The 26,521-nt window shown below is 43.3% G+C and overlaps 1 protein-coding gene across 1 annotated transcript in view; it reads left to right on the top strand.

Annotated features, from left to right (window-relative positions):
* USHBP1 (USH1 protein network component harmonin binding protein 1) overlaps nucleotides 1-26,521 on the top strand; it is a 186,082-nt gene that overhangs the window by 62,516 nt on the left and 97,045 nt on the right. Inside the window, exons 3-6 of the mRNA XM_075825295.1 lie at nucleotides 1,066-1,171; nucleotides 2,119-2,288; nucleotides 19,547-19,708; nucleotides 22,405-22,545. Of these exons, the coding sequence (XP_075681410.1) occupies nucleotides 1,108-1,171; nucleotides 2,119-2,288; nucleotides 19,547-19,708; nucleotides 22,405-22,545 (537 nt within the window). The 5' untranslated portion in view covers nucleotides 1,066-1,107. The remainder of the gene's footprint in view (nucleotides 1-1,065; nucleotides 1,172-2,118; nucleotides 2,289-19,546; nucleotides 19,709-22,404; nucleotides 22,546-26,521) is intronic.

The following is a 26,521-nucleotide window of genomic DNA, read 5'->3' on the forward strand; positions in this document are numbered from 1 at the left end:
CTTCCTCCTGGCCATCAAGAAACCCGGTCTAAAACCTTCGGAAGCGCGTGATTTACTTATGTGCCAAATTTGGTGCGGATTGGTCCAGTCGTTTGGCCGTGCATAAGGAACATGCAACAGATATCAGACAACAGAAATACATTTATATATATATATATATATATATATATATATATACGGACACCCTTCTGTAGCGATACGGAAAGGTGTCCGCGGCCAATAGAACTGAACGGGTTTGAAATTGTGGACCGTATTGCGGTCCGCAATTACGGAGATTTTTTACGGTCGTGTGCATGGGGCCTTAATGTCTTAGCTCCTGATGCCTATGCAACATGCTTTCGTGTCACACAGTAAAGCATGTTAATATTGGTGCACGCGGGTTCAGAGAGGTGTGTGCTTTTTTTTTAATCGGAGGGATGTTTTTATTCCTTTTTACTATCTAGTTTCAGGTTATCAGAGACTATATGATCTATTTGTTCCCTGCTGCCTCCATATACAGATCACTGATAACCGTGATCTAATAAGAATAGCCCATTATATGACTGTTACCAGTGATCTGTATACAAAGACATGCAGAGAAGAAGCACATCGTCTTGGGGACATGGGGTATCCCTGTGGCATCATTATTGACATCATGAGATTCCCTAGCAACCGCCCAAACGCAGAAGTGAAGACTTCTGTAGTTAGGAACACATTCTGCCAGGAAATGCTCCCGACATTTACGACGAACGTAAATGTAGTTTATCTTATGTAATATTTTTACTGTTCAGTGTTCTATGCTATTTGTATAAAAAGGAGAACTGATTATTATTCTTTTTTTTAATAACTGCTCGCAGTTATTTAAAATAGACTTATTGTTCAGTGTTCTTAGCTAATTATGAATATGGGGAGGTTTTGAAGGTTATTGGACCATCAATGTCCCCATTAAATAATTATAAAACCTTTTGTGACATTTCAAATGCTTAAAGCCAACAGTATATGAGATTGATAACATTATGCAAGATATACAGAGAGAAGAAAAACTAACTGCCTTTATTTTTTTTATTTTTTATTTTTACCGGAAAGTGGAAGATTATGGAATAAGGAGGAACCATTATATTATAAAGGATGGCGGATTCTTCTAAATCAGAAAATGAAAACAAACCATCACTGTTAAATCCTAGTAAAAGAGGTATTACAATGACACTTTTATAAAACATTTTTATTTTTTCTGTCAGATAATGTAATTAGTGTATCTAATAACATATCTACTGACCTGTAACATGATCAATCCAGTAGCTATCTAAAATACATCTTCACCACCACTTTTACTATCAGTAAGACCCCAGAATGCTAAAAACTCATGGGTATGGCTAATGGCTAATCCAACTACGCCCCTAGAAGCCAGGACTTGCACCTATCACCTAAGAACTTGTCATCATATACATATGGTGTGAAGGTTGACTAACGCTTTCTAGTAGAAATCCATAAAGAGGCATCTGATAAATAAATGTTTCAAAGTTAGACAGCACACATATAGGTACAAATTCATTGAATTCTTATTTTTTCAACATATTGGGAATCAAGGTTCAAATAAAATTTCTCAATGGTGGAGCTTAGATTATGCTGTACATAACTTATGAGCCAAGGGACTAAGTCAACCCCTGCCGTTACTCCTAAAAACTTTTGTTGCTGTGGCAGCATACGGTAAATGGTCTACAAGAATTTACCATGCCCGGTTCGTTTAACACACCTTGCTTTTTCATTAAAATAAGATTTGTACCTAAATATTGGAGGTTTTTTTTTTTAAGACAGTTTCACAACAATTTTCTGCTAATCTATTTTCCTAGAAGTTCCAGCAGGGAGGATTTTAGTAAAATCTGAAAAAAATCACATAGGTCTCAGCATTAATACTATCATCTGTGTTTGGTATTTTATTTCATAGATTATGAAATAATTTAATTAATATTTTTAACTCATATATATAGATTTCTTGTAGTCTGTCATCTAAAAATGGGAGTGGGCTGTACTAATTTGTTGTGAGCTTTATATTGCTTCAGATTTTGTGTTGTCAACATTTTTCATTTTACAATTTAGTGGGTTTTAATTTGTATTTGTTTTTTTAAACTTATCTTTCAGAATATCAGAATGACCTGTTCTTACAGCTGCAGGAAGTGATCTCTTCCCTAGAAACATGTGTCATTTCCTGCCGAAGTCCTCATGAAAACAGGTCTAGGGAAGATAGTGTCACATCCCCCTCAGATCTGTATACTGATGAAAAACCTGAAAACATGCTTGGATTTAATCAGGTATGAAATTATTATCAATCTTAATGTAACCCTTCGAAAAAAAAACTATTAAAGGGAGCCTGTCACCAGCATTTCACCTATCAAACTCTACTCACCCCTCACTGGCCGCTGCTGTCAAAAGTTCATTGGCATTATCCCCTCTCCTAAACTTCTCCTCTGACCGTAAATAACAGTCTGCAAACATTTTGCGCTTTTTATGGCACTAATCCGTCAGTCTCATTCGTTCCTCTTCTTATGCCTACCCACTGCCAAAAAAATGACCCACCCTGAATGCTGTCAATAAAAAGTAAGCTGTCAATCAAAAGTAACTCGGAATGGCTTGAGGAATGAAGATATGACTCTTCAAACAAAGATATGACTCTTTTATGTGCATTAGCATACAGTGCAGGAACACTAAAAAACTGAATACTAAAGTTACAGAGCTGACTTAGAAGGGAAGTATAGGTTACATAAAAATGATTTTTCACCCACTTCCACCAGATATTGCTGGTTTAATAGGTGAAATACTGGTGACAGGTTCCCTTTAAGTGGTCCTCAGTAAAGTTATGTGAAATCAAACACCTCCCTGCCCTAAATGTTTAGCTTCTTGGCTCTTTAGCTTACATTTTGTGTTTTTTTCTTTAATTAGTCCCCCGTTTTGCTCCCACTTCGATGTCCTGTGGAAAGGGTGGTAAGACTCAGCAAAACAACCTCAGATAATTCTCACCGCCTACGGTTCCAAGTTCAGTGTCCCCTGCCTGCCCTATGGCCAGTACACACACACAATTTTGAGGCAGTTTTTGGAACAGTTCTTTTTAGCCAAAGCCAGAAGTGGCTCCAAAAGGAAGGAAAGGTATAAAGAAAAGACTGATGCATCTCCTTTCCTTTGTGTCCACTCCTGTGTTTAGCTAAAAAAAAAAAAATGGAGGAAAAAACTACATTAAAGTTGCGTGTGTGATCCTATCTGGCCTTGACATAGGGGGCATGACATAGCGAAAAGGCTTAAGTTGCAACTAAAAAGAGACAATATAAGGATAAAGAAAAAAAAGTGTCTAACATGTCTAGCAGGATGCGCTAAATTTATTATTCAGCATGCACCACCAGGATAAATTTAGCGAATCTTCTGACTGGTATAAGTTTGCGATTTCTAAATCCGCCCACCTGTGTGTATAGAGTAGACTGAAACTAAAGAGGCCATGACACGTGAATAAAAAAAAGGACAAAAATGTATAGAAATACAGCTAAAAATAAAAGATATGTTAACTATCGAGGTTGTGTAGTATAGCAAATTGTATTTCTGAACCAGAAGATCGCTTTAAATGAGTTCTATACTTATTAAAAATACAGCCGATTAGCTGTGGAATGAAAAATAAGTCAATGTGTTATAAAAACTTTATTTATATTGAGCATTGTTTTCCAGTTCTCTGAATGCAGCTAGCAGTGCAAACAATTGATGTTTTCATTCTGGTCGCCAAGGCTAATTCTAGGTACAATTTCTCCTCTGGTTTAGAAATTCTATATTCATCTACACTATATTACATGTGTGAAAATTAGTCAGAAGAAAAAATCGTGGCATTGAAAACTGCATGGAAAAAACACAATTGCTTCTTTCCATAGAAGCAAATTGAGGAACATTTCCTAGAAGTTTTTTGCTGCTGTGTTCATTCTACGGTTGTGGCAGCGATTTATCTGCACCACAACATTAGGTGTTCCCTTACAGTAGGGTTATATACATGTTCCTGGACATAGCCATGTATACCAGAATAGAAAAACCCCTTGTTCTCATTGCGGACTGCATTTAGAGACCTAATAAACTTTTAAGTGACTTTTCAATACACAGCTTTCTATACTGTACGCCATATGATGGCTAAATTCTCTCCTTAGATGGAACCTGGAAAACAATCTCAAATAATATGGATAGATTTTACACCATATTTTTTATCAGTATGACATGCGTATTAAGTACATGGGTGTGCACCTTGTCCTTTTGTGTCAGGATGATACCGCTATAAGGCGCGGAATTGTTATAGCCACGGGTGCTGCAAGTGCTGGGAATCCAAGTCCAAGCTAAGACTTTGTTCCCCAGACAGGTTATTATTAGACGTGTAAATTTTATCTTTATTTCATAAATCCAATCAGGGGCGTAACTAGGAAAGACTGAGCCCCAAAGCAAACTCTTGACTGGCCCCCCCCCCCCGGGTGCCACACGCAGCCCCCCTTACAAATAGTGCCCCCTGTAGAATGTGACATACAGCCCCCTGTAGACAGTGCTATATAGCCCCGCCCGTAGACAGTGTCACACCCCATTTGTAGATAGCGCCCCCATCTCCCCCTTGTAGATAGTGCCATACAGCCCCCTTGTAAATATCGCCATAAAGCCCCCACTGTATATAGCGCTATACAGCTCCCACTGTGTATAGTGCCACACAGACACCCTCCCTTGTATATAGTGCCACACAGCCCCCCTTAGTAGATAGTGCCAAACGTAGCCCCCCCCCTTAATAGATAGTGCCACACACAGCCCCCTGTAGATTGCGCCACACTCAGCCACTGTAGATAAAGCCACAGCCCTCCCCTTGTAAATAGTGCTACACCGCTCACCCTTGTGTATAGTGCCACACAGCTCCCCCTTGTGTATACTGCCACACAGCCCCCCTTGTGTATAGTGCATCACAGCTCTCCCTTGCGTATAGTGCCTCACAGCTCCCCCTTGTGTATAGTGCCACACAGCCCCCTTTGTGTATAGTGCCACACAACCCCCCTCTTGTTTATAGTGCCACAAGGCAATGGCGTATCCGAGAAAGTTGTATCAGCCAGGGGGATGTCAATCAGGCATGGAAAGGTGAGTTTGGAGGCAGGACTATGTGACTCTTCAGGATTGCGGCACCGCCCCATGACCCTCTAATGAGTAATTAGCATATAGTGTGTGCCGTTTTAAAAGTGGATTTTAAAGATTTTGCTGCATCTGAAAAAAACATACAAGGGAATGTTTGGAAGTATTGTCAGGTCATGTATTACCGCATGGTGGTGGTTCAAGGGGTTAAAACTACCTGACAGATTCCCATTAAATATACAATGAATTGAGAACAATTCTATCTGCCCTGCAATTTTGTTATTATAAATATATCCTATATAATTACAGATCCAGAACCAAGCTCAGTACATAAATACAGCACCAGAACAAAGCTCTGACATATATACAGCACCAGAACCAACCTCAGTACATAAATACAGCACCAAAACCAACCTCCATACATAAATACAGCACTAGAACCAAGCCCATACATATATACAGCACCAGTACAAGCTCATTACATATATACAGCACCAGAACAAACCTCATTACATAAATACAGCACTAGAACCAACCTCAGTACATAAATACAGCACTAGAACCAAGCTCAGTACATATAGCACCAAAACCAATCTCATACATATATACAGCACCAGAACAAAGCTCAGTACTTACATACAGCATCAAAACCAAGATCAGTACATATATACAACACTACAACAAATACAGCTCAATTTAGTGCAACCCCCTGCCGTATAGGTTTTTACAGCGTAAAACTACAGCTCCCAGCATGGCCCGAACAATAGTAAGGATATGCTGGGTGATGCTGTTTCACCCCAAAAAATCATACCACCCATTATCTCGATCAAACAGCGACTACAGTGCGACTACAGTGCGACTACATTAAGTGACTCACCGGTGACGTCTCAGATTCAAGTTCTTTTCTTCTCCCTCCGGTCCAGACTTCTATGATGCATTTCTACCGGCCACGACCCATTTCTGGAGTTTTCCGCTCAGATGTCTTCAGCTTCTCACTTTTAAAACATTTCTGGACCTATAAACGAAGTTAAAATTCTCAACACCTCTAAATATAATAAAGCGCCATACACTGCACCACTAAATATAATAGCTCCATACCCTGTGTCCCTGATTATAATAGTACCATACACTGTCACACACACACACACACACACACACACACACACACACACACACACACACACACACACACACACACCGTGCCCCCTGTAGATGGTGCCCCCATAGCCCCCTGTAGATAGTGTCCCACATACAGCTCTCTCTAGATAGTGCCCACATATGGACTCCAGAGCTGCAAGGCAATAGTGCTTAAGACTGAGCCATCGTGCTGCCCTACATATAGCTTCCCCTATAGATAGTGCTACACGTATAGCCCACCTCTGTAGATAGTCTCACATATAGCTCCCCCTGTATATAGTGTCCCACATATAGCCCACCCCTGTAGACAGTGCCCTACGTATAGCCACCCTGTAGCTAGTGCCCCACAGGTAACCCACCCCTGTATATAGTGTGCCACATATAGCCCACTCCTATAGAAAGTGCCCTAAAAAATAGCTCCCCCTATAGATAGTGCTCTACATATAGCCGACCCCTGTATAGTGTCTCACATATAGCTCCCCCTGTATATAGTGCCCCCCATATAGACCCCCCCTGTAGATAGTGCCCCACATCCCCACATATAGACCCCCCTGGAGATAGTGGCCCACATATAGACCACCCCTGTATATAGTGGCCCACATATAGACCATCCCTGTATATAGTGGCACATATATAGACCCCCCTGTATATAGTGGCCCATATCCCCACTTATAGACCTCCCTGTAGATAGTGCACCACATCCCTGCATATAGACCCCCCCTGTATATAGTGGCCCACATATAGATGACCCGCCCTGTAGATGGAACCCCCACTATAGATATTGCCAGTCACCGTTTTTTTTTAAAAAAACACGAAAAACTTGACATACTCACATGATCCCATTCCCGTGCAGTCCGATGGCAATGCAGATCTGCTCTCTTCTGAGCAGGTCTGCTTGAGCTGAACGACACGCCGTTCAATGACGCTGATTGGCGGGGCAGAATGACTTGCCCCGTCAATCAGCACCTTTCAAGCACGGAAGCGTTGTGATGACGTCATCGCGCTGCTAGCGTCGTTGAAAGGTGCTGATTGGCGGAGCAAGTCATTTTGCCCCGCCAATCCGCATCATTGTAAGGTGCTGAATGGTCGGGCACGGAACATATATATACAGTGCCCACCAAAAGTTCCGGAACACCCTCGTAACTTTTGAACGGCTCGAGGTAGAGGGTTGAAATTTGGTGGGATTTAATGGGGTCATAAAATCTACCAGTTGACGCCAAAAAAAACCACCCCCACCCCCTTGGTGGAGTGGGCGGGGGCAGCGAAATCTTTCAATACGAAAACAATGCCGCAATCGATTTTGAGATATAATTTTTTTTCGCTGAGATATTTAACTTTAAACTTATCATCTTCATTATCTGCTACAGCTGGTGTTAGCATTATCCAAAATGTACCGCGTGGGTAAAATCCTAAATGTCTGTGGGCGGGTGTGTGTGCATGTGTGTGTGAGCTTGGGAATGTCACATCAAAGTGTCTTTAAATTACGTATTATTACAATTGGCCTCGGCGATACAAAATGGACCTTGTCTACGATTGTAACATGATTTCATATGTACACATTTCGGTGGTCGCTTGTGAATTTCAGAGAGCGCTAATTCGGAGAGTAATTTTCGTTTTTGTACATTTCTATTGTCATATCACAAAATGCATTTGACTGAAACTGAAAGGATCACTTTATTGATGATGAGAGGGTATGGCAAAGAAAATATAAGATCCTATCGAGAAGTAGCGGCTTTATTCAATGCCACTTATCCTATCCGTGATCCAATTTCATTGTCAACTGTTAAAAGAGCTGTTCATCGTTTCGAAATAACCGGTTCAATTAACCCCTTCGCGCCATTTCACGTACAGTTACGTCAAGGGAGATGGCCTTTTCGCGCATCTCCACGTAACTGTACGTGAAGGAGATGAAGCTGGCTCAGGAGCTGAGCCATCACCGCCGGGTGACAGCTGTATGTTACAGCTGTCACCCTGAGGTATTGGCCAGGACCGGAGCTAGCCTCCAATCCGACCGATTAACCCCTCACATGCTGCGTTCAATAGAGATCGCAGCATGTGAGGAGATTATAGCCACCGGCACCCCAGCAACGTGATCGCTGGGTTGCCGGTGGCTGCAAAGGCGATCGGAGGGCTAATACTTACCTCCCGATCAGCCTGTAACGGAATCCTCCTATGTCCCGTCGTCGGCAGGGCCCAGGAGGCTTCCGGTACCATCGGCAAGATGGCGCCGGCTCAGCTTCTGGTTCAGAAGCTGAGCCGGCGTCATCAGCAGTGGGTGTCCGCTGTATGTTACAGCGGACACCCCGATCTATCGGCAGGAACCAGAGCTAGCTCCGATTCTTGCCATTAACCCCTTCAATGCAGCGATTCAATGCAATCGCTGCATCAAAGTGGTTTGTATGCAATCGGCAGCCTTGCCATGCGATGGCAAGGCTGGCGACTGCTACTATGGCAACAGGATGCCTAACAATGGCTTCCTATCTGCCATTACGTTAGCCGATTAGGCCCCGCCCGGAGGCGGAGCCTGATCGGCTTGCTGTCAGTGAACAACTGACAGTTCTAATACATTTCACTACATAGGTAGTGCAATGTATTAGAACATCAAACAAACAGTTAGACCTTCAAGTCCCCTAGTGGGACTAAAGAAAAGTGTAAAAAAAGTAACAATAAAAGTTTTAAAAAATACAATAAAAGTTTAAAATAATAACACAAAACACAATCGCCCTTTTTCCCTTATGAAGTCATTTATTATTGAAAAAAATAATAAAGCCATACATATTTGGTATCGCTGCGACCGTAACGACCTTAACTATAAAAATATTATGTTATTTATTCCGCACAGTGAACGCCGTAAAAAAAACAACTAAAAAATACTGACATAATTGCTATTTTTTGGTCACTTTGTCTTCCAAAAATTGAAATAAAAAGTGTTCAAAAAGTCGCATGTACCTAAAAATGGTACCTATAAAAACTATAACTCGTCTCGCTAAAAACAAGCTCTCATACAGCTCCGTCGACTAAAAATTTAAAACCGTTATGGCTCTCACAACTTGGCGACAGAAAAAATCCATTCTCTTTACAAAACTTATTTTATTGTGCAAAAAGTTGTAAAACATAAAAAGTGCTATAAATTAGGTATCGCCGGAATCGTACTGACCCGCAGAATAACGTGAACATGTAATTTATAATGCGTGGTGAACGCTGTATAAAAAAAACTAAAAAAATATGCCAGAATTTCTGTTTTTTGGTCACCTTGCCTCCCAAAAAAAAAAGGATGACAAGTGATCAAAAAGTCGCATGTACAAAATGGTACCAATAAAAACTACAGCTCGTCCCACAACAAACCAGCCCTCATACCACTACGTCTATGAAAAAATAAAATTAGTCAAGGCACCAATAAGCCAGGAAATAAAAATATGCAGTTGTGCCGGCCTGAGGGGAACGTTTCTTCTGTTTCAAGTGGCGAATTATCAAGGCCCCTAAAATTAGGGAACCAGGAAGGGGAGGGCCCAAACATATCTGCTGGAAGTGAGGGTGCCCGTATTATACCAGGACAACACTTCCCAGCAAAATTCCCCAGACTTCAAAGGTGCCGAGTGTGGACCAAAAGGGGAATAAGTAAAGATCATTTATTAGTGCGACACCGGCGTGTGCAGAAAGGATTGTGTCACAGTATAACACACATCTATGGATTATTTTATTGTTTTTTTTTACCCCACTATACCACCTGACTATGCCCCTTATATACTCCGCCCGCCTTACATGTACCCCCACATTATAAACGGAAACACCAGTAAGACTCAAAACAAAACTACTACAAGCAAAATCCACGCTCCAAAAGCCAATTGGCGCTACCTCCTTTCTGAACCCTACAGTGTGCCCAAACAGCAGTTTACTTCCACATATATGGCATCGCCATACCCGGGAGAACCCTTTTAACAATTTTTAGGGTGTGTGTCTCCAGTGGCACAAGCTGGGCGCCACATATTGGCATATCTATTGAAAAAACATTTTCACTCTGCAACATCGAGTGCACACCAATTTCTGCCAATCACCTGTGGGGTTAATATTCTCACTACACCCCTAGGTGAATACCTTGAGGGGTGTAGTTTCCAAAATGGGGTCACTTCTGAGGAGTTTCCACTGTTTTGGTCCCACAGGGACTTTGCAAATGCGACATAGCGACCAGAAACCAATCCAGCAAAATCTGTACTCCAAAAGCCAAATGGCGCTCCTTCCCTTCTGAGCCCTACTCTGTGCCCAAACAGCAGTTTATGACCACATATGTGGTATTGCCGTACACAGGAGAATTTGCTTTACAAGTGTTGCAGTGCTTTTTTTTCATTTATTTGTTGAGAATATGAAACATTTTCAGCTAAAACTACATATTATTGAAGAAAAAGGATTTTTTTTATTTTCACTGCCCAATTCTAATAAAATCTATGAAACACCTGTGGGGTCAAAATGCTCACTACACCCCTAGATTAATTCCTCAAGGGGTGTAGTTTCGTGAATGGAGTCACTTTTGGGGAGTTTTCACTGTACTGGTACCTTAGGAGCTTTGCAAAAGTGACATGGTTTCAAGAAACCAATCCAGCAAAATCTGTGCTCCAAAAGCCAAATGGCGCTCCTTCTCTTCTGATCCTTGCCGTATGCCCAAACAGCAGTTTATGACCACAAATGGGGTATTGCCGTACTCCAGAGAAGTTGCTTTACAAAGGTTGGGGTGCTTTTATTCCTTTATTTGTTGAGAAAATGAAAAATTTTGAGCTAAAGCTACGTCTTATTGGAAAAAAAGGATTTTTTAAGTCTTCACTGCCCAATTCTAATAAAATCTATGAAACCCCTGTGGGTTCAAAATGCTCACTACACCCCTAGATGGATTCTTCAAGGGGTGTAGTTTCCTAAATGGAGTCACTTTTTTGGTGTTTTCACTGTTTTGGTCCCTCAGGGGCTTTGCAAATGCGACGTGGTCTCCGCAAACCATTCCTGCTAAATTTGAGCTCCAAAAGCCAAATGGCGCTCTTTCCCTTCTAAGCTCCACCGTGTGTCCAAACAGCCGTTTATGACCACATGCGGGGTATTGTTTTACTCGGGAGAAATTGCTTTACAAAAGTAGTGGTGCATTTTCTCCTTTTAGTCCTTGTGGAAATTAGAAAAAATTAGCTAAACCTACGTTTTCTTTGAAAGAATGTAGATTTTCATTTTCACGGCCTACTTCCAATAATTTCTGCAAAAAACCTGCAAGGTCAAAATGCTCACTATACCCCTAGATAATTTCCTCAAGGGGTATAGTTTCCAAAATGGGGTCACTTTTGGGGGATTTCCACTGTTTTGGCGCCGCAAGAGCCTTTCAGACCCGACATGGAGCCTAAAATATTTTCTAATAAAAAGGAGGCCCCAAAATCCTCTAGGTGCTCCTTTGTTTCTGAGGCCGGTGCTTCAGTCAATAAGTGCACTAGGGCCACATGTGGGGTATTTCTAAAAGCTGCAGAATCTGGGCAATAGATATTGAGTTGCGTTTCTCTGGTAAAACTTTCTGTGTTACAAAAAAAATAGATGAAAAATGAATTTCTGCAAAAAAAAAAAGAAATGTGAACATTTCACATCTACTTTGCCTTAATTCCTGTGAAACATATAAAGCTTTAAGAAACTTTCTAAATGCTGTTTTGAATACTTTGAGGGGTGAAGTTTTTAAAATGGGGTGACTTATCGAGGGTTTCTAATATATAAGGCCCTAAAATCCACTTCACAACTGAACTGGCCCCTGTAAAAATCGCCTTTTGAAATTTTCTTGAAAATGTGAGAAATTGCTGCTAAAGTTCTAAGCCTTGTGATGTCATAGAAAAATAAAAGTATGTTCAAAAAACGATGCCAATCTAAAGTAGACATATGGGAGATGTTAATTAGCAACAATTTTGTGTGGTATTACTATCTGTCTAAGGCCTCATTTACACGAGCGTGTGCGTTTTGCGCGCGCTTAAAACGCTGCGTTTTTCACGCGTTTGTATTGCGTATGGTCTGCGTATACGCAGGCTTGTTGCGTTTTTTACGCGCGCAGGACTAGCGTTTGCATTGCGCATAAAAAACGCCGAGGGGATTATTGGGACGCCTGCCTACAAATAGGCCAGCTGGCCCAACCCCTGCTTGCTGGTAGAACCCAGTTTTGAACCTTCTTTCCGCCTCTGCAGAAACAAGCGTGTGTTTTTCCCTTTACGTTGCAATTGCCTTGACATCCAACTATTATGGCTTCGCCATCGCTGGCACGTGTGCTTCTTCTCTGGATGATCTCACGTCGGTTTGGCGAGCGGCGACACATACTGCAGCACCGGACGTCTGTAAGAACTCGCATTTGAGTTCATCCACTTGTGGCGCAACGTACTATAAAAGGCCATTTCCATACCCTGTATGAGGAGTTAAGGCGGCATCCCGAAAAATTTCGTGCCTTCTGCCGCATGTCTGTGGCCGCGTTTGACCTTCTTCTTGCGCAAACTCGCTCTGGTCTCACCTACCAGAATACCAACATGAGATGCTGCATTTCGGCCGAAGAATGGCTGCTTGTGACCTTGAGGTATGTGTGAAACGGATTGCACTTAGACCATGCCGCTGTCTGCTTATCCAGCCCTCCACTAACATATGTTCTGCCTTTGTATTTCTTTCTCGTTTTTTCTTAGATTTCTGGCCACAGGCAATAGCTATCATTCGTTGCATTTTGAATTTCTTTTGGGAGTGACCACCATTTCGTTCATTATCACATCCACCTGTGTCGTGTTGTGGCAGAGGTTAAAGAGCACGGTCATGCCGCAGCCCACGACAGAACAGTGGCTAAGTATTTCGGAGGGATTTCTTAGAGCGACAGAATTTCCGAATTGCATTGGTGCCTTAGACGGCAAACACATTCGTGTGAGAAAGCCCCCACGCAGTGGCTCCCAATACTTTAACTACAAGCAGTTTTTTTCTATGGTCTTGTTAGCCTTGGCGGACACCAATTATAGTTTCACTATTGTTGACATTGGCTCGTATGGAAGCTCCGCTGATGCACGCATATTCCGTTCTTCAAGAATGGGAAAACGACTCCTCAATAGGCGACTGGCGGTGCCGGAACCTTCCATCCTCCCGGGCTCCAGTGGCCCCCCTATCCCGTATGTTATCGTTGCGGATGAGGGCTTTGCACTCACTAGGCAAGTCATGCGTCCCTTTGCAAGAAGGGGCTTGGATGACCGTCGGCGCATGTTCAATCTCCGCCTGGGACGAGCTCGGCGCTGTGTGGAATGTGCCTTTGGCATTATGTCAAACAGGTGGCGTGTATTTCTCTCAACCATGCAATTGTCCATGCCGAATGTCACACGTGTTATACAAGCGGGTGTAGTTCTGCATAACTTCTGCCGCATTAATGATGCTAACTTTGATGCAGAATATATCCTGACACATGCAGGCACCACTGACAATGTCCCGGTGAATCCTCAAGGGCGTTCTGTCTCTTCTGGCCTTCGCGTGCGTGATACGTTGGCAGCATATTTTGCGTGCCCATCTGGACCAGCACCGTGGGGGCCAGAAGACCTTTGAAGGGGTGTATGTTCTTTGGCGGCTTCACTACCCACGTGTCATGTGACCATGTAACTATTGTGTGTATTTGTGGGTTTGGGGTTGGGTTAGGGACGCGCAAAACCAGAGGACCCTTGACGCGCGTTGCGAGCTTACATCTCTCAGGGGTTCAGCAGGACTTTATACAGTTGCTGAGTTACTTTCCCCATATATCCTGTTGTGCCGACTACACTTTAGGACCGTCCAAGTGCAAGTGTAGTTCGTTTGCCTCGGGGCCCATGGCAGGACCTAAACTTTGCAATCGCTTTCAAGCTATGTCAAACCCCGACAGATGAACTAAAACCTTATATCACATGGCCATGCATTGGTCCAAAAGGCCAGAGGTGTGTGAGAGTGTAGGCAAAGGAACATTGTGGCAAACCTTGTGTTGTGTGGTCTAAATGAATAATAACATGAAAGCAAACCATTAACCATGATTATTTTTCTTGATGGCTTTGGAGCCAACTAAAACGTTTTGCACCTGAACATACACACGAAGAACATGGTGTAACGAACAAAAAAACAACAGCGTGCGCACACAACAAACGTGGGCAGCCTTGCACCACACACAACATTGCCGTCCAAAGATATTCCCACCAACACACTCACAGGTGTTGGTATCTTTGTCCTGGGGAGGCATATTCCTGCATATCAGCACCACTATGCTGGACCTGGAGCTGGGTACGTTGTCCCTCGCCAGCATAGTGGTGCTGATGTGGTGGGTGGAATGTGTGCCCTGGCAGCTGGTGAGCCATAGGGCGCATGTAGGGATACGGCCGTACCATCTGGGGAACAGGGTGGAATTGCCCAGGCACCTGGGCCGTGGGTGGCGGCATGTAATTATTTCGCCACTGCTCTATTGCCGTGAAACACATATGGGGATTGTGTGGCGGTCTGCAAGCGTCGATCAATGTGACGATCGACGCCTGCAGACGGCCCATAAGGTCCATCGGCACCAGGCGTAGGAGGGGGACAATGCTGCGGCCGAAGGCATCATTCCCATCCTCCTCTGCGGCTCGCCTGAGATAGTCCAGTACCCGCGTATCCACCTGGGCAGCTGTGGAGGGCTGTGGGGCACGAACACGCCGACTGCGGGCTCGCACGGGCCGCTCCTGGGCTGGAGAGGCAACCGGCCGTTCTGACTGGCCTGGTGCGGGCTCCTGGGGTGTCGGCTCGGGGCTGGGTGGCAGGATATTGGGAGCAGGGGGTTCGGCCACAGACTCCCCCACGTCAGTCTCCTCTGCTGTGTCCTCTAAATTGTCGGTGGTTCTACAAGGAGCAAAAAAAGTATGACTACAATATCTAACATTGCCCACAACAACACGTTGGCAGACAGGACCTTGGCAAACACACATTACACTCATGCAACGGCATAAACGCTTACGTGCGCATATCCATGATGTCCTTCAGGAACATCAGCTGCTTAGTATATATGTAGGGCCGTTTGCGAGATGCCCCATCTCCGCTGCGTCCCTTGTCACCCATCTCTCGCCTGAATTGATCACGGCAGCTCCGCCACCGTGTCTTGATATCTTGGACTGTTGGATGTAACAAAAACATAACACGCCATCAGAACTATCACCTCTCACTTCAAACTGAAGGGCCCTGCAATGGCAATGCGGTGGGACGTGGGGAAGCACCTGCTCCACTAAAGTTTCTCGTGCTAATGAGCGCAATACACATACAGGGCCCAGGTTTTCGATAGGCATGACAGGCATTGACAGAAAATGCCAGGTACTCACCCAACCGAGTGCGGTCCCGGGTTCGGCCAGTCTCCCACTCTTGCCCAAAGAGGTTTTTGGCCACCAACTCCCATGCGTCCTCCTTCACCGTCCTGTTATGATACTCCTCACATCTGGTATCCCATATCGCTGGATGCTCCTGGACAAAAAGGATGAGGCGCTCCACATCCATCCCGCGCGGCATGGCTGTAGTATGGCTGTGAAACGCTCAAAACTATCCGCACACAACTCTCCTGGCACTGGCTAGACTTGCCCCCTCGCACTTGAAAGGCAGGCACTTCCTGGTTTGGAGTAGCTTTGTGTAGCTTTATAGACTAATTAGAATGGACATAACAGCTCTTGCGTGTTTTTCGTGCATGCAACGCAGGACCGTCCGTGTGGCATGCGTTGTTTTCACGCACCCATTGAAGTCAATGGGTGCGTGTTGCGTGAAAAACGCAAGAATATAGAACATGTCGTGAGTTTTACGCAACGCACTCACGCAGCGCAAAATTCACGCATCGTCTAAACAGCCCCATAGACTATTATAGGTGCGTACGACACGCGTGAAAAGCACGCGCGTCGCACACGCGTATAATACGCTCGTGTAAATGAGGCCTAACAAGCAGATACATATAAATTTTGAAAAATGCTAATTTTTGCAATTTTTCGCTAAATTTTGGTGTTTTTCACAATTAAATACTTAATGTATCGAGCAAATTTTGCCAGTAACATAAAGTCCAATGTGTCACGAGAAAACAATCTCAGAATCGCTTGGATAGGTAAAAGCATTTCGGAGTTATTACCACATAAAGTGACACATGTCAGATTTGAAAAAATAGGCTGTGTCCTTAAGGCCAAAACAGGCTCAGTCCTTAAGGGGTTAAAGACGCACCCAGATCCGGAAGACCCAAACATGCTAGTAATGATGAAAAAGCTTTAGATATTCTGCTCACTGTACATGTTAATCCTCATACATCTGTCTCGATTGGAGCACAACAAAATGATATCAGTGCCACATCAGTCTGTCGAATTTTGAAGAAGCATCATTATCATCCTTATAAAATACGTCTAGTTCAGGAGCTATCCGAAGATGATTATAACAGAAGAGTGGAATTTTGCGATACAATGATGACACGATTTGATGATAATCATCAGATTTTCAACTGGACCTGTTTTTCGGATGAAGCTACGTTTGAACTAAACAGTTCTGTAAATCGACAGAACGTGAGGTATTGGGCAGACGAAAATCCACATTGGATGAGAGACAGTCATACCCAGTATCAGAAGGTTAACGTTTGGGCCGGAATATTGCTCAATCATGTTGTAGGACCGTTTTTCATTGAAGGAAACATAAATGCATAAAATTACTGCAATTTGCTAAGAAACGGCTATTCAAAATATTGCTGGAGAAGCTTTCCGCAATGTTTGGTATCTGCAGGATGGAGCTCCGGCTCATTTTTCTCTGCGAGCTCGAAATCTTCTGAACGATAATTTTCCTGATCAATGGATTGGTAGAAGAGGCCCGATAGAATGGCCACTGAGATCACCAGATATGAGCCCATTAGACTTTTTTTACTGGGGGTATTTAAAAAGTAAAGTCTATGAGACTAGGATCGCAAACGATGAGCTGCGGGAAAGAATAGTGAACATTTCGAATTCAATCACACCAGATGTTATAAATAACGTTATCGACATGTTTTACATTCGCTTAGGACACTGTCAAGTTGTTGAAGGACATCAGTTCGAACTTTTGATTTAATACAGTAATTGTTATGTTTGTGCTAATACACATAATACATGTTCTCGGTCTTGCTTTGGTTGGCCGGACAACACACACAGCGCAGAGAGGGTTTGGAGTCGTTAAATACCGGGGGAATGACGAACCCTGCGGTCCTTCTCTCGGGCTGTGTACACACACACACACACACACACACACACACAAAAGTGAGAGGCAAGGGGACCCACATTAATATATCACCCCGATGAGATGTAAATCCGACCATGCGACCTCCGCACGATACATTTTGGATTATGCTAACAACGGCAGTAGCCGATAACAAAGATGATAACTTTAACGCTAAATATCTCAGCGAAAAAAATCCTATCTCAAAATAGTTAGCAGCATCGTTTTTGAATTGAAAAGAGCTTTCAAATGAGCCCCCACTCGACCCCCCCGTGCCATTTAAGATTCTGCTGCCCCCGCCTACCCAAACGCCCCCAAGGGGGTGGGGGTGTTTTTTGGGCGTTAACTGATAGATTTTATGACCCCATTAAATCCCACCAAATTTCAACCCTCTACCTCGAGCCGTTCAAAAGTTATGAGGGTGTTCCAGAACTTTTGGTGGGCGGGCACTGTATAATAGTTCCGGATTTGATTTGTGCCATTATTTGAGTAGTACAGTAGTCCGGTACATTTTTATACAAACGATCTTCTTAATACAGATGTAAAACACTGAAAAGCCTTGTTCACAAAGTGTATTTTTTAAGCCAAACCTAGGGAGGAATTTAGTAAGACTAGAGTTTCATATGCCAGTCTTGATATAAAGAAAGTTGTAAAATGCACTTAATTTCTTAAGAGGCGCACGCCTTTTAATAAATTAGGCGCATCTCTGGCTGTACATGCGTGGCGTAGAAAAGTTAATAAATTCCCCCTTAAGGTCCTTTTACACCTGCCGATAATCGGCCGGTGCTGCGAGCGCCAATCAACGGGACATCGTTAATCGGCGCTAATTTTTTCCTGTCACACAGAGCTCAGGGCTCTGTGAAGGCCACTCGAGTTCCTCCAGACCAGAATTATCACACCATGTCTTTATGGACCTCGTTTTGTTCGCAGAGGCATGTACCATTAACTTTATTTTTCACTGGGGCCTAGCCCAAACCCTTAAAAAAACAGCATCAGACCATTATGTCCCCTTCACCAAATTTTACAGTAGGCACTATACATATTGGTAGGTACCGTACTTTCGACATCCGCCAAACCCAGATTCATCTATCAGACTGTCAGATAGTGAATCTTGGTTTATCACTCCAGAGAACACATTTCCACAGCTCCAGAGTCTAGATGCGACATGCTTTATACCACTCAAGCCGAGGCCCCTCTATAAGCAGACCACCCCCTAAACCGACCAAAGACTACTTTTTGAGAAAAATTTTCTGTAGAAATCCCTGTACAAACCACAAATTGGACTTGCGCTGATTAATCATCTGGATGCGGGTGAGGGCCATCCGCATCATTGGACCGGATAGAGCAGAAGGAGGAGACTTGTTTAACTCATCAGGAGAAAGAAACTGCCAGCATTGCGCTGTCTCATTGGGGCAGAGAGCGTAGGAGGAGGAGCATTTCCATCACTACGAAGTGTTATAGGAAAGGACGGAGGAGGAGGGAGGGAAGGGGAGAATGCAGCAGGCGTCCTGCTGCACTGAATAGCCTCAGGATTGCTGAGCAAGGGAGTCTGCACACTGCCACTATGGTGTCAAGGTTAGCATTGAGGGGGATATGGAGTCTGACTGGGGTCCAAGAATGAGGGGACAAATGCTGGTGTACCCTAATGGCGACCAGGAAAGAGAGGGGAGACATGCTGGGGAACAAAATTTTGAGGGGGGCCATTCTGGGGACTAAGAATAAGAGTGTAGTCATGCTGGAGACTAGGAATGAGAGGGGGCCATGTTGGGGACTAGGAATTAGAGGGTAGCCATTCTGGGGACTAGGAAGGAGAGGGGTGTTTATTTGTGTACTGTACTTGTCTGCCGACTGCATGTAGAAAACACAGAACAACTTTATCTCCAAAAGTTAAATTATTTTTTAATAAAGACTAATTGCAAAGTTGCACTAATCACGCTGAGTGATCTATTTATTAAAAAATAAATAAATGCCCTCAAAAGTGTACATAGCCTTTAAAGCTTGTTGAGCGGCAGGATAGCTATTCTTTGCCAGCCTTCTCGTATTGACATGCTTTGTCTGAATTATGTTCTACAATATAATGCAAATTCTTTCCATACAGATTTCAGTTGAAGACACTACGGTTTTACAGTCTGAGATTACACGTTTCCAGGAGAATAATGCAGCACTGAGGGCCAAACTAAGGTTTACTGATCAGGAACTTGATAGGGCAAGAGTCACATTCAATGTCTTCAAGGAGGAGAAGGAAAAACTACAAACAAAGGTGGTTCTATCATACTCTCGATCAACTCTCTGTGCTCCTATAATTTTTTTAGTTTTATGCTTTTCCATTGTGTGTGTGTGTGTGTGTGTGTGTGTGTATATATATATATATATATATATATATATATATATATATATATATATATATATATATATATATATATATATGTATAAAAATATCAATTGATTGTAGTGAATTGCTCTCAGTAGCTTTCTATAAAAGGCGTCTCAAAACAATAAAGACTTCAGGTGTGGTTTTCCTTCTCTTATTCCTAGATTTATTCTACTCCTAGACTTTTCACATGTAATGGTATATCCTATAGTGGCAAGATTTCAGTACATGCGAGTACCCAAGGACCAGCTGACGGACAATCACTGTTGCTATAACCATGAGAAAAGGAAAACTATTCTGAACAAGTTATTTTAGCATTGATTTCTGAAAAAGACCCTGGATGTACAGATTTATCAGTACATCACAGCATTTAAACTGGCATAGGATAGTCCTCCATAAGACATTATTTTAGAGCTGCTTAAAGGGGTTATCTGGGTTATTAAAATTGATTGCCTATCCTTAGGATAAGCCATCAAAATTAGATAGGTGGGGGTCCGACTGACGGCACCCCGCCGATCAGCTGTTTGAAGGGGCTGCGGCGCTCATACAAGCACCTCAGCCTCTTCATCGTTTATACGGTTCTTCTTTCTGTTCGTACTTGCACATGCCATTACATTTGTAGCGGTCATGCAAGGTATTCAAGTGATGTGGACAGTGGGGCAATACTTTGCAGGGCTGCTGCAAATATAATGGCGCATGCAAATACGAACAGAAAAAAAACCGTAAACGATGAAGAGGCCGACAGTAGGACCCCCACCAGTCTAATATTGATGACCTATCCTAAGGAAAGGCGATCAATTTTAATAACCCGGATAACCCCTTTAAAGATCTGATTGGTTTCACTGCTAGGATTCCACTGATATTAAGAATAAAGAGGCTTCAATACACACATCTCCTGACTAAATGTTGTGTTGTGATTTGCAACTCGGGCCCATTCAATTTAACAGGGCTATGCTGCAATGGCTGCACAGTGCCTGATTAGATTGACTGTCAGATTAAAGAGGCTCTGTCACCAGATTATAAATGCCCTATCTCCTACATAATCTGATCGGCGTTGTAATGTAGATAACAACAGTGGTTTTTATTTTGAAAAACTATAATTTTTGAGAAAGTTATGAGCAAGTTTAGATTTATGCTAATTCGTTTCTAATAGACAACTGGGCGTTTTTTTTACCTTTTTACCAAGTGGGCGTTGTACAGAGAACTGTATGACGCTGACCAATCAGCGTCATACACTTCTCTCCATTCATGTCCATTTGTATTCACTGCACAGCGTGATCACGCTGTGCTGTCACATACACCCACATTAACTTTACTGAAGTGTCTTGAGTGAATAGACATTACCTCCAGCCAGGACACGATGTCTATTCACACTCCCGACACTTCAGAAAAGTTTTTGTGGGATTTACTCATTCACAGCGTGATCTCGTGAGATTACGCTGTGCTGTGATTAAGTCCCACACAAACTTTACCAAAGTGTCGGGAGTGTGAATAGACATCGCATCCTGGCTGGATGCAATGTCTATTCACTCTCAAGACACTTCAGTAAAGTTAATGTGGGTGTATGTAACAGCACAGCGTGATCTCGCGAGATCACGCTATGCAGTCCATACAAATGGACATGAATGGAGAGAAGTGTATGACGCTGATTGGTCAGCGTCATACACTGCTCTTTACAACGCCCACTTGTCTATTAAGAAACTAATTAGCATAAATCTAAAATTGTTCATAACGTGCTCAGAAATTATAGTTTTTCAAAATAAAAACCACTGTTATCTACATTACAGCACCTATCAGATTAGGTAGGGGATAGGGCATTTATAATCTGGTGACAGAGCCTCTTTAAAGGCATTGATTTAATTTTATATCTACAGTCTATAAAGTTTATTACGTTTAAGATATAACAGACTATACACTCCCCTGTAATCAGTTCAACACCAACAGTAGTATCTGTACACACTTGGTGGTCCTTTAAAGAGGACCTGTCACTAGGTCATATAAGTTAAACTCGTTATCTGACCTAAATAGCACTGTCTTCCTGATTCCTGCGCCGTTTTTTTCCTCCTGGACCCCCTCCCCACCCCGTTCCAGAAATATGGCCCACTGTTGTGTTGGCTCCCCATATGCTAATCTGCTTTATTTAGCCAAAGGGGCATAAACTATCCTCATTCTCCTGAGATGGAGCTAGCCTCCCTGCCTCTGATGCTGATAAATCAGCACGAGGCAGCTTGTTGGCTGACTGCGGCAAATTAGAATATCTCTGGAACGGCTTCAAGGAAAAAAACAAAATGGTTCTGGAGTCAGGGAGACAGGTCAGGTAACCATGTCAACTCATGTGACCTAGTGACAGGTCCTCCTTAAAACCTTGGTGTTGAAGCTACTGCACAAGGACTCATACAGATTACTGTAACAAGAAACCAGTCATCACACAGGGCCACCAAACTGAGCCTTTTGGAACATTTTAAAATACTTTAGGTTGAAGAGAGGCACCCCATTTTCACGCAGGAGACGTGTACAACTTTCATGAATATGGTACAAGGGTAGAAACAAAACCACAGCTACTCCATGTTTCATTTATTTTCTAGGTGAATAATTTACAAGACATTCTGCAAGATAAAGGACTTTCTCATACTGCAGCATCTCCCCCTGGTAGTCCTATATTGGAAGAACTTAATCGTTTTACATCTGAACTTCATCATAGATCTGGTGATCTACAGACTAAACAGGTAGGGGAACTATGACCAAGAAGTTCAATCAGGTGCGAAGCTAGGGGGGGGGCAGGCGGGGCATGTGCCCCGGGCGCAAGGGATGGGGGGGCGCCGAAGAGCAGCTGATCGCTGCTGACAGGCGCCCCGTATGACGGACACCTGCAGCAGCTTAGGAAGAGCCAGGAAATTAGGGCGTTCTGACTGGGGTCTGTGACGGCCAGGGAGTGGACCAGTCCAGTCACCTGACTTGTCACCTGACCTCACATCAGTGACATGAGGTCAGATGACTGAGGTCAGGGGGCAGGTCCACTCCCGTGCTGCAGCCTTCCAGCTCTGAAGTTACACATGCCGAGAAGCAGAGAGGAAGCTCCGCCCACAGCCCGTCCTGACCTGTCAGCAAGGAGACATGGTGAGTGTCTGTGTGTGTGTGTAGTGTGAATACAGTGTGCGTCTCTCTGTGTGTGTGTGTGTGTGTGTGTGTGTGTGTCTGAATGTGTTTGTCTCTTATATCTACTACATTATCAGTACTCAGAGAGTTATCACTGTGCTATCTGTAGTGTTACATAAGACAGCAGGTAACATCTACTACATTATCTGTACTGTGTAGCAGAGCTGAGATTGTAATTTAGCACAATGTGTTATCTGTGGTGAGGACTGCAGGGGACACAACTACATTATCAGTACTCAGAGAGTTATCACTGTGCTATCTGTGGTGTTACATAGGACCACAGGTAACATCTACTACATTATCTGTACTGTGTAGCAGAGCTGAGATTGTAATTTAGCACAATGTGTTATCTGTGGTGTTACATAGGACTGCAGGGTACACAACTACATTATCAGTACTCAGAGAGTTATCACTATGTGTTATCTGTGGTGTTACATAGGACTGCAGGCAACAGCTACTACATTATCTGTAATCAGAGAGTTATCACTATGTGTTATCTGTGGTGTTACATAGGACTGCAGGTAACATCTACTACATTATCTGTACCCAGAGAATTATCATTGTGTTATTTGTGGTGTTACATAGGACCGCAGGTAATATCTACTACATTATCTGTACTCAGAGTTATCACTGTGTGTTATCTGTGGTGTTACATAGGACTGCAGGTAACACTACTACATTATCTGTACTCCGAGAGTTATTACTGTGTTATCTGTGGTGTTACATAGGACTGCAGGTAACATCTACCACATTATCTGTACTCAGAGAGTTATCACTGTGTTATCTGTGGGTGTTACATAGGACTGCAGGTAACATCTACTACATTATCTGTACCCAGAGAGTTATCATTGTGTTATCTGTGGTGTTACATAGGACCGCAGGTAACATCTACTACATTATCTGTACTCAGAGTTATCACTGTGTGTTATCTGTGGTGTTACATAGGACTGCAGATAAAACTACTACATTATCTGTGCTGTGTACATATGTGCCTGTGTGCGTATATATGGGTCTGTTTGTGAATGTGTCTTTGTGCTTGTATATTTGTGCCTTTTATGTATTTGTATATGTTCCTGTCTGTGTATTTATCTGCCGGTGTGTGTGTGCGTATATGTGTCTGTACGTCTATATATTTACCTGTATGTATGTATTCCAGAATGTGTATATGTATATTTGCCTGTATGTCTAAATATCTGTGTCTTTATGTATGTACAGTATATATGTTCCAGCGTGTCTATATATGTGGTTAATTTTTGGTTTGTGTAGGGGGCGGCAATAGAGCGTCCTGCACAGGGTGCCATCCAAACTAAGGCCGGCCCTGGCTGTCACCAACCCTAGTCAGAAGGAACTCTGCCGCTGCCTGCGCCGCATGACCTCCTCGGCTTCTCCGGTAAGTCACACCAGGCAGAGCGGAGAGTGGTAGCGGTAGGCTACCGCTCACTGGTCTGTTCACAGTGTGGCGCTAAGTACAAGGGGTGGGAGTGTGGCGCTATTTAAAACGGGGGAATGTGGCGCTATTTACAAGGAGGGGGGGGTGCGTGGCGCTATCTACTAGGGCGGGAGCGGGCTGTGTGTGGCACTGTGTACAAGGGGGGGGGAGTGTGCCCCTATCTACAGGGGGCTGTGTGTGGCCTCTTTAATTTATTTTCTGTTAATTTATTTTTATGTTAATTACATTATAGAACTATATCGCTTGTAAAATGTAGAAATGCTTTTATACTCGCGTTACATTAAAAAAATGGTGAAAAAAAAATTACACCTCATTGATTGGTAGGGAAAGAAAACATGGCGAGGGGGAAGGAGATGTCTGGAAATAAGTTGGGGGGGGGGCGCCAATCTGAATCGTTGCCCCGGGTGCAGGAGAACCTAGCTACGCCTCTGAGTTCAATATATACCAAAGGAGAGAAAACACATCAAAAAAGTGTTGAGAATTGATAAAGGGAACCTATAGTTATAACTTGTGAATATATAAAAACGTTATACAGTGATATATTTTATTAGGGAAAAGTTGCACCACCCTCACCTTACAGCAGCCTTCCTCTTTTCCTGCCCAAAGACTATCTGTAAAGTTCACAAACCTCCTCACTCACTAGTCCAATCTAGTGTGAAACCGTAAATACTAGACTAAGGCCTCATGCACACGACCGTAGCCATGTGCACGGCCGTGATTTCCGGGTCGGCCGGCCACGGAGTGACAGCCGTGAGCCGCCCGCAAATCACGGGCCATGCACATGGCCGCGGCCATTATTTTCAATGAGGCCAGACCGCACAGTACGGCCGTAATAAGGCTTGCCCGCTCTTTCTGCTGTCTGAGCTCCGGGGCCATGCACGGACCGTGAAAACCACGGTCGTGTGCATGACCCCATAGAAATGAATGGAGCCGCAATTCTCCTGTGTATTTTCGGGGGAATTGCGGGCGCAAAAGCACGTTCGTGTGCATGGGGCCTAAGAGGAGGATAAGGAGGGAGATGCATCTGCAGTTTCTCACTCAGTGAAACAGAATGAAGTGGAGAGAATAGAGGGTGCAGTTGGACGACGACGAGATCTGTTTGGTTCATAGCACAAAGCATAGCTCTGCCATCATACAGGAAGATGTGGCCACAAAAAAAAGCATGGAGAGAAAGTGTACAGAAAGGAAAAATACACCAAACATCTTTGGCAAACTACATCTAATACATATCTACAATCTATATACATATAAAATCATGATGTTGAAAGATGCTGTAATAGCGGTCATGAAAATTTATGTTTGGCACTAAGGATATATAAACGTGTGCTGAACTGCACTGTTAGTGTGCCGCACTTGTTTTTGTCCTGTATTACGGCTCCGTTATATGGACCGTAATAAAGCTTCGATAGAAGTGCATGAGCCCTCTACTGTACATTCCTATGCCTCCGTTTTTGTGTAAAGGTTTTCTTTGTCAGATTCCGTATGAATCATGGTATGCTTGGACTCTGTATGTGCATTGTTTCTAGGGGAGAATATATTTGTACAGAGTCCTATGAAGCCTGTATGGCAGTACACAGAAACTGTATGGCTCCATACTAAAGGAGCCATACGGGCTCTGTGCTTTGCTGTACAGGCTCTGTTCTATTGTGCATGTGCCCTTATTGTCACAATTCATCCCCATGTGTCTTCATTTTATTTTTATCCTATGTTCTATCTGTGACATACTACTGCTGCATTTAAATATATTAACAATAGCAGGGTTAAAGGCTATGTAAACCTTTGTTTTGCAGGGCAATTTTTTTTTTTAATAAAACAGGTCAGTCAGTGTGTTTGGTGCAACTTTATAAATAATTTTTATTCAATTTTTTTTACTTTTTGAGATACAGCTGCTCTATATTTTCTATAGCAGAGCAGCTGTATCGTTCACTATTACCTGAAACTGTCAGTCCTGCGGACCTGACAGGTTCAGTGTCAGCGGGTCCTGCGTGTCTGACACGCGGGATCCACCTGTAATCGATCACATCTAAGTTCATAACTTAGATGTGATCGATTACAGGTGGATCCTGCGTGTCAGAGACATGCAGGACCCGCTGACA

The sequence above is a fragment of the Rhinoderma darwinii genome, chromosome 1 (assembly GCF_050947455.1).
Source record: "Rhinoderma darwinii isolate aRhiDar2 chromosome 1, aRhiDar2.hap1, whole genome shotgun sequence".
In the NCBI taxonomy this organism is placed as follows: domain Eukaryota; kingdom Metazoa; phylum Chordata; class Amphibia; order Anura; family Rhinodermatidae; genus Rhinoderma; species Rhinoderma darwinii.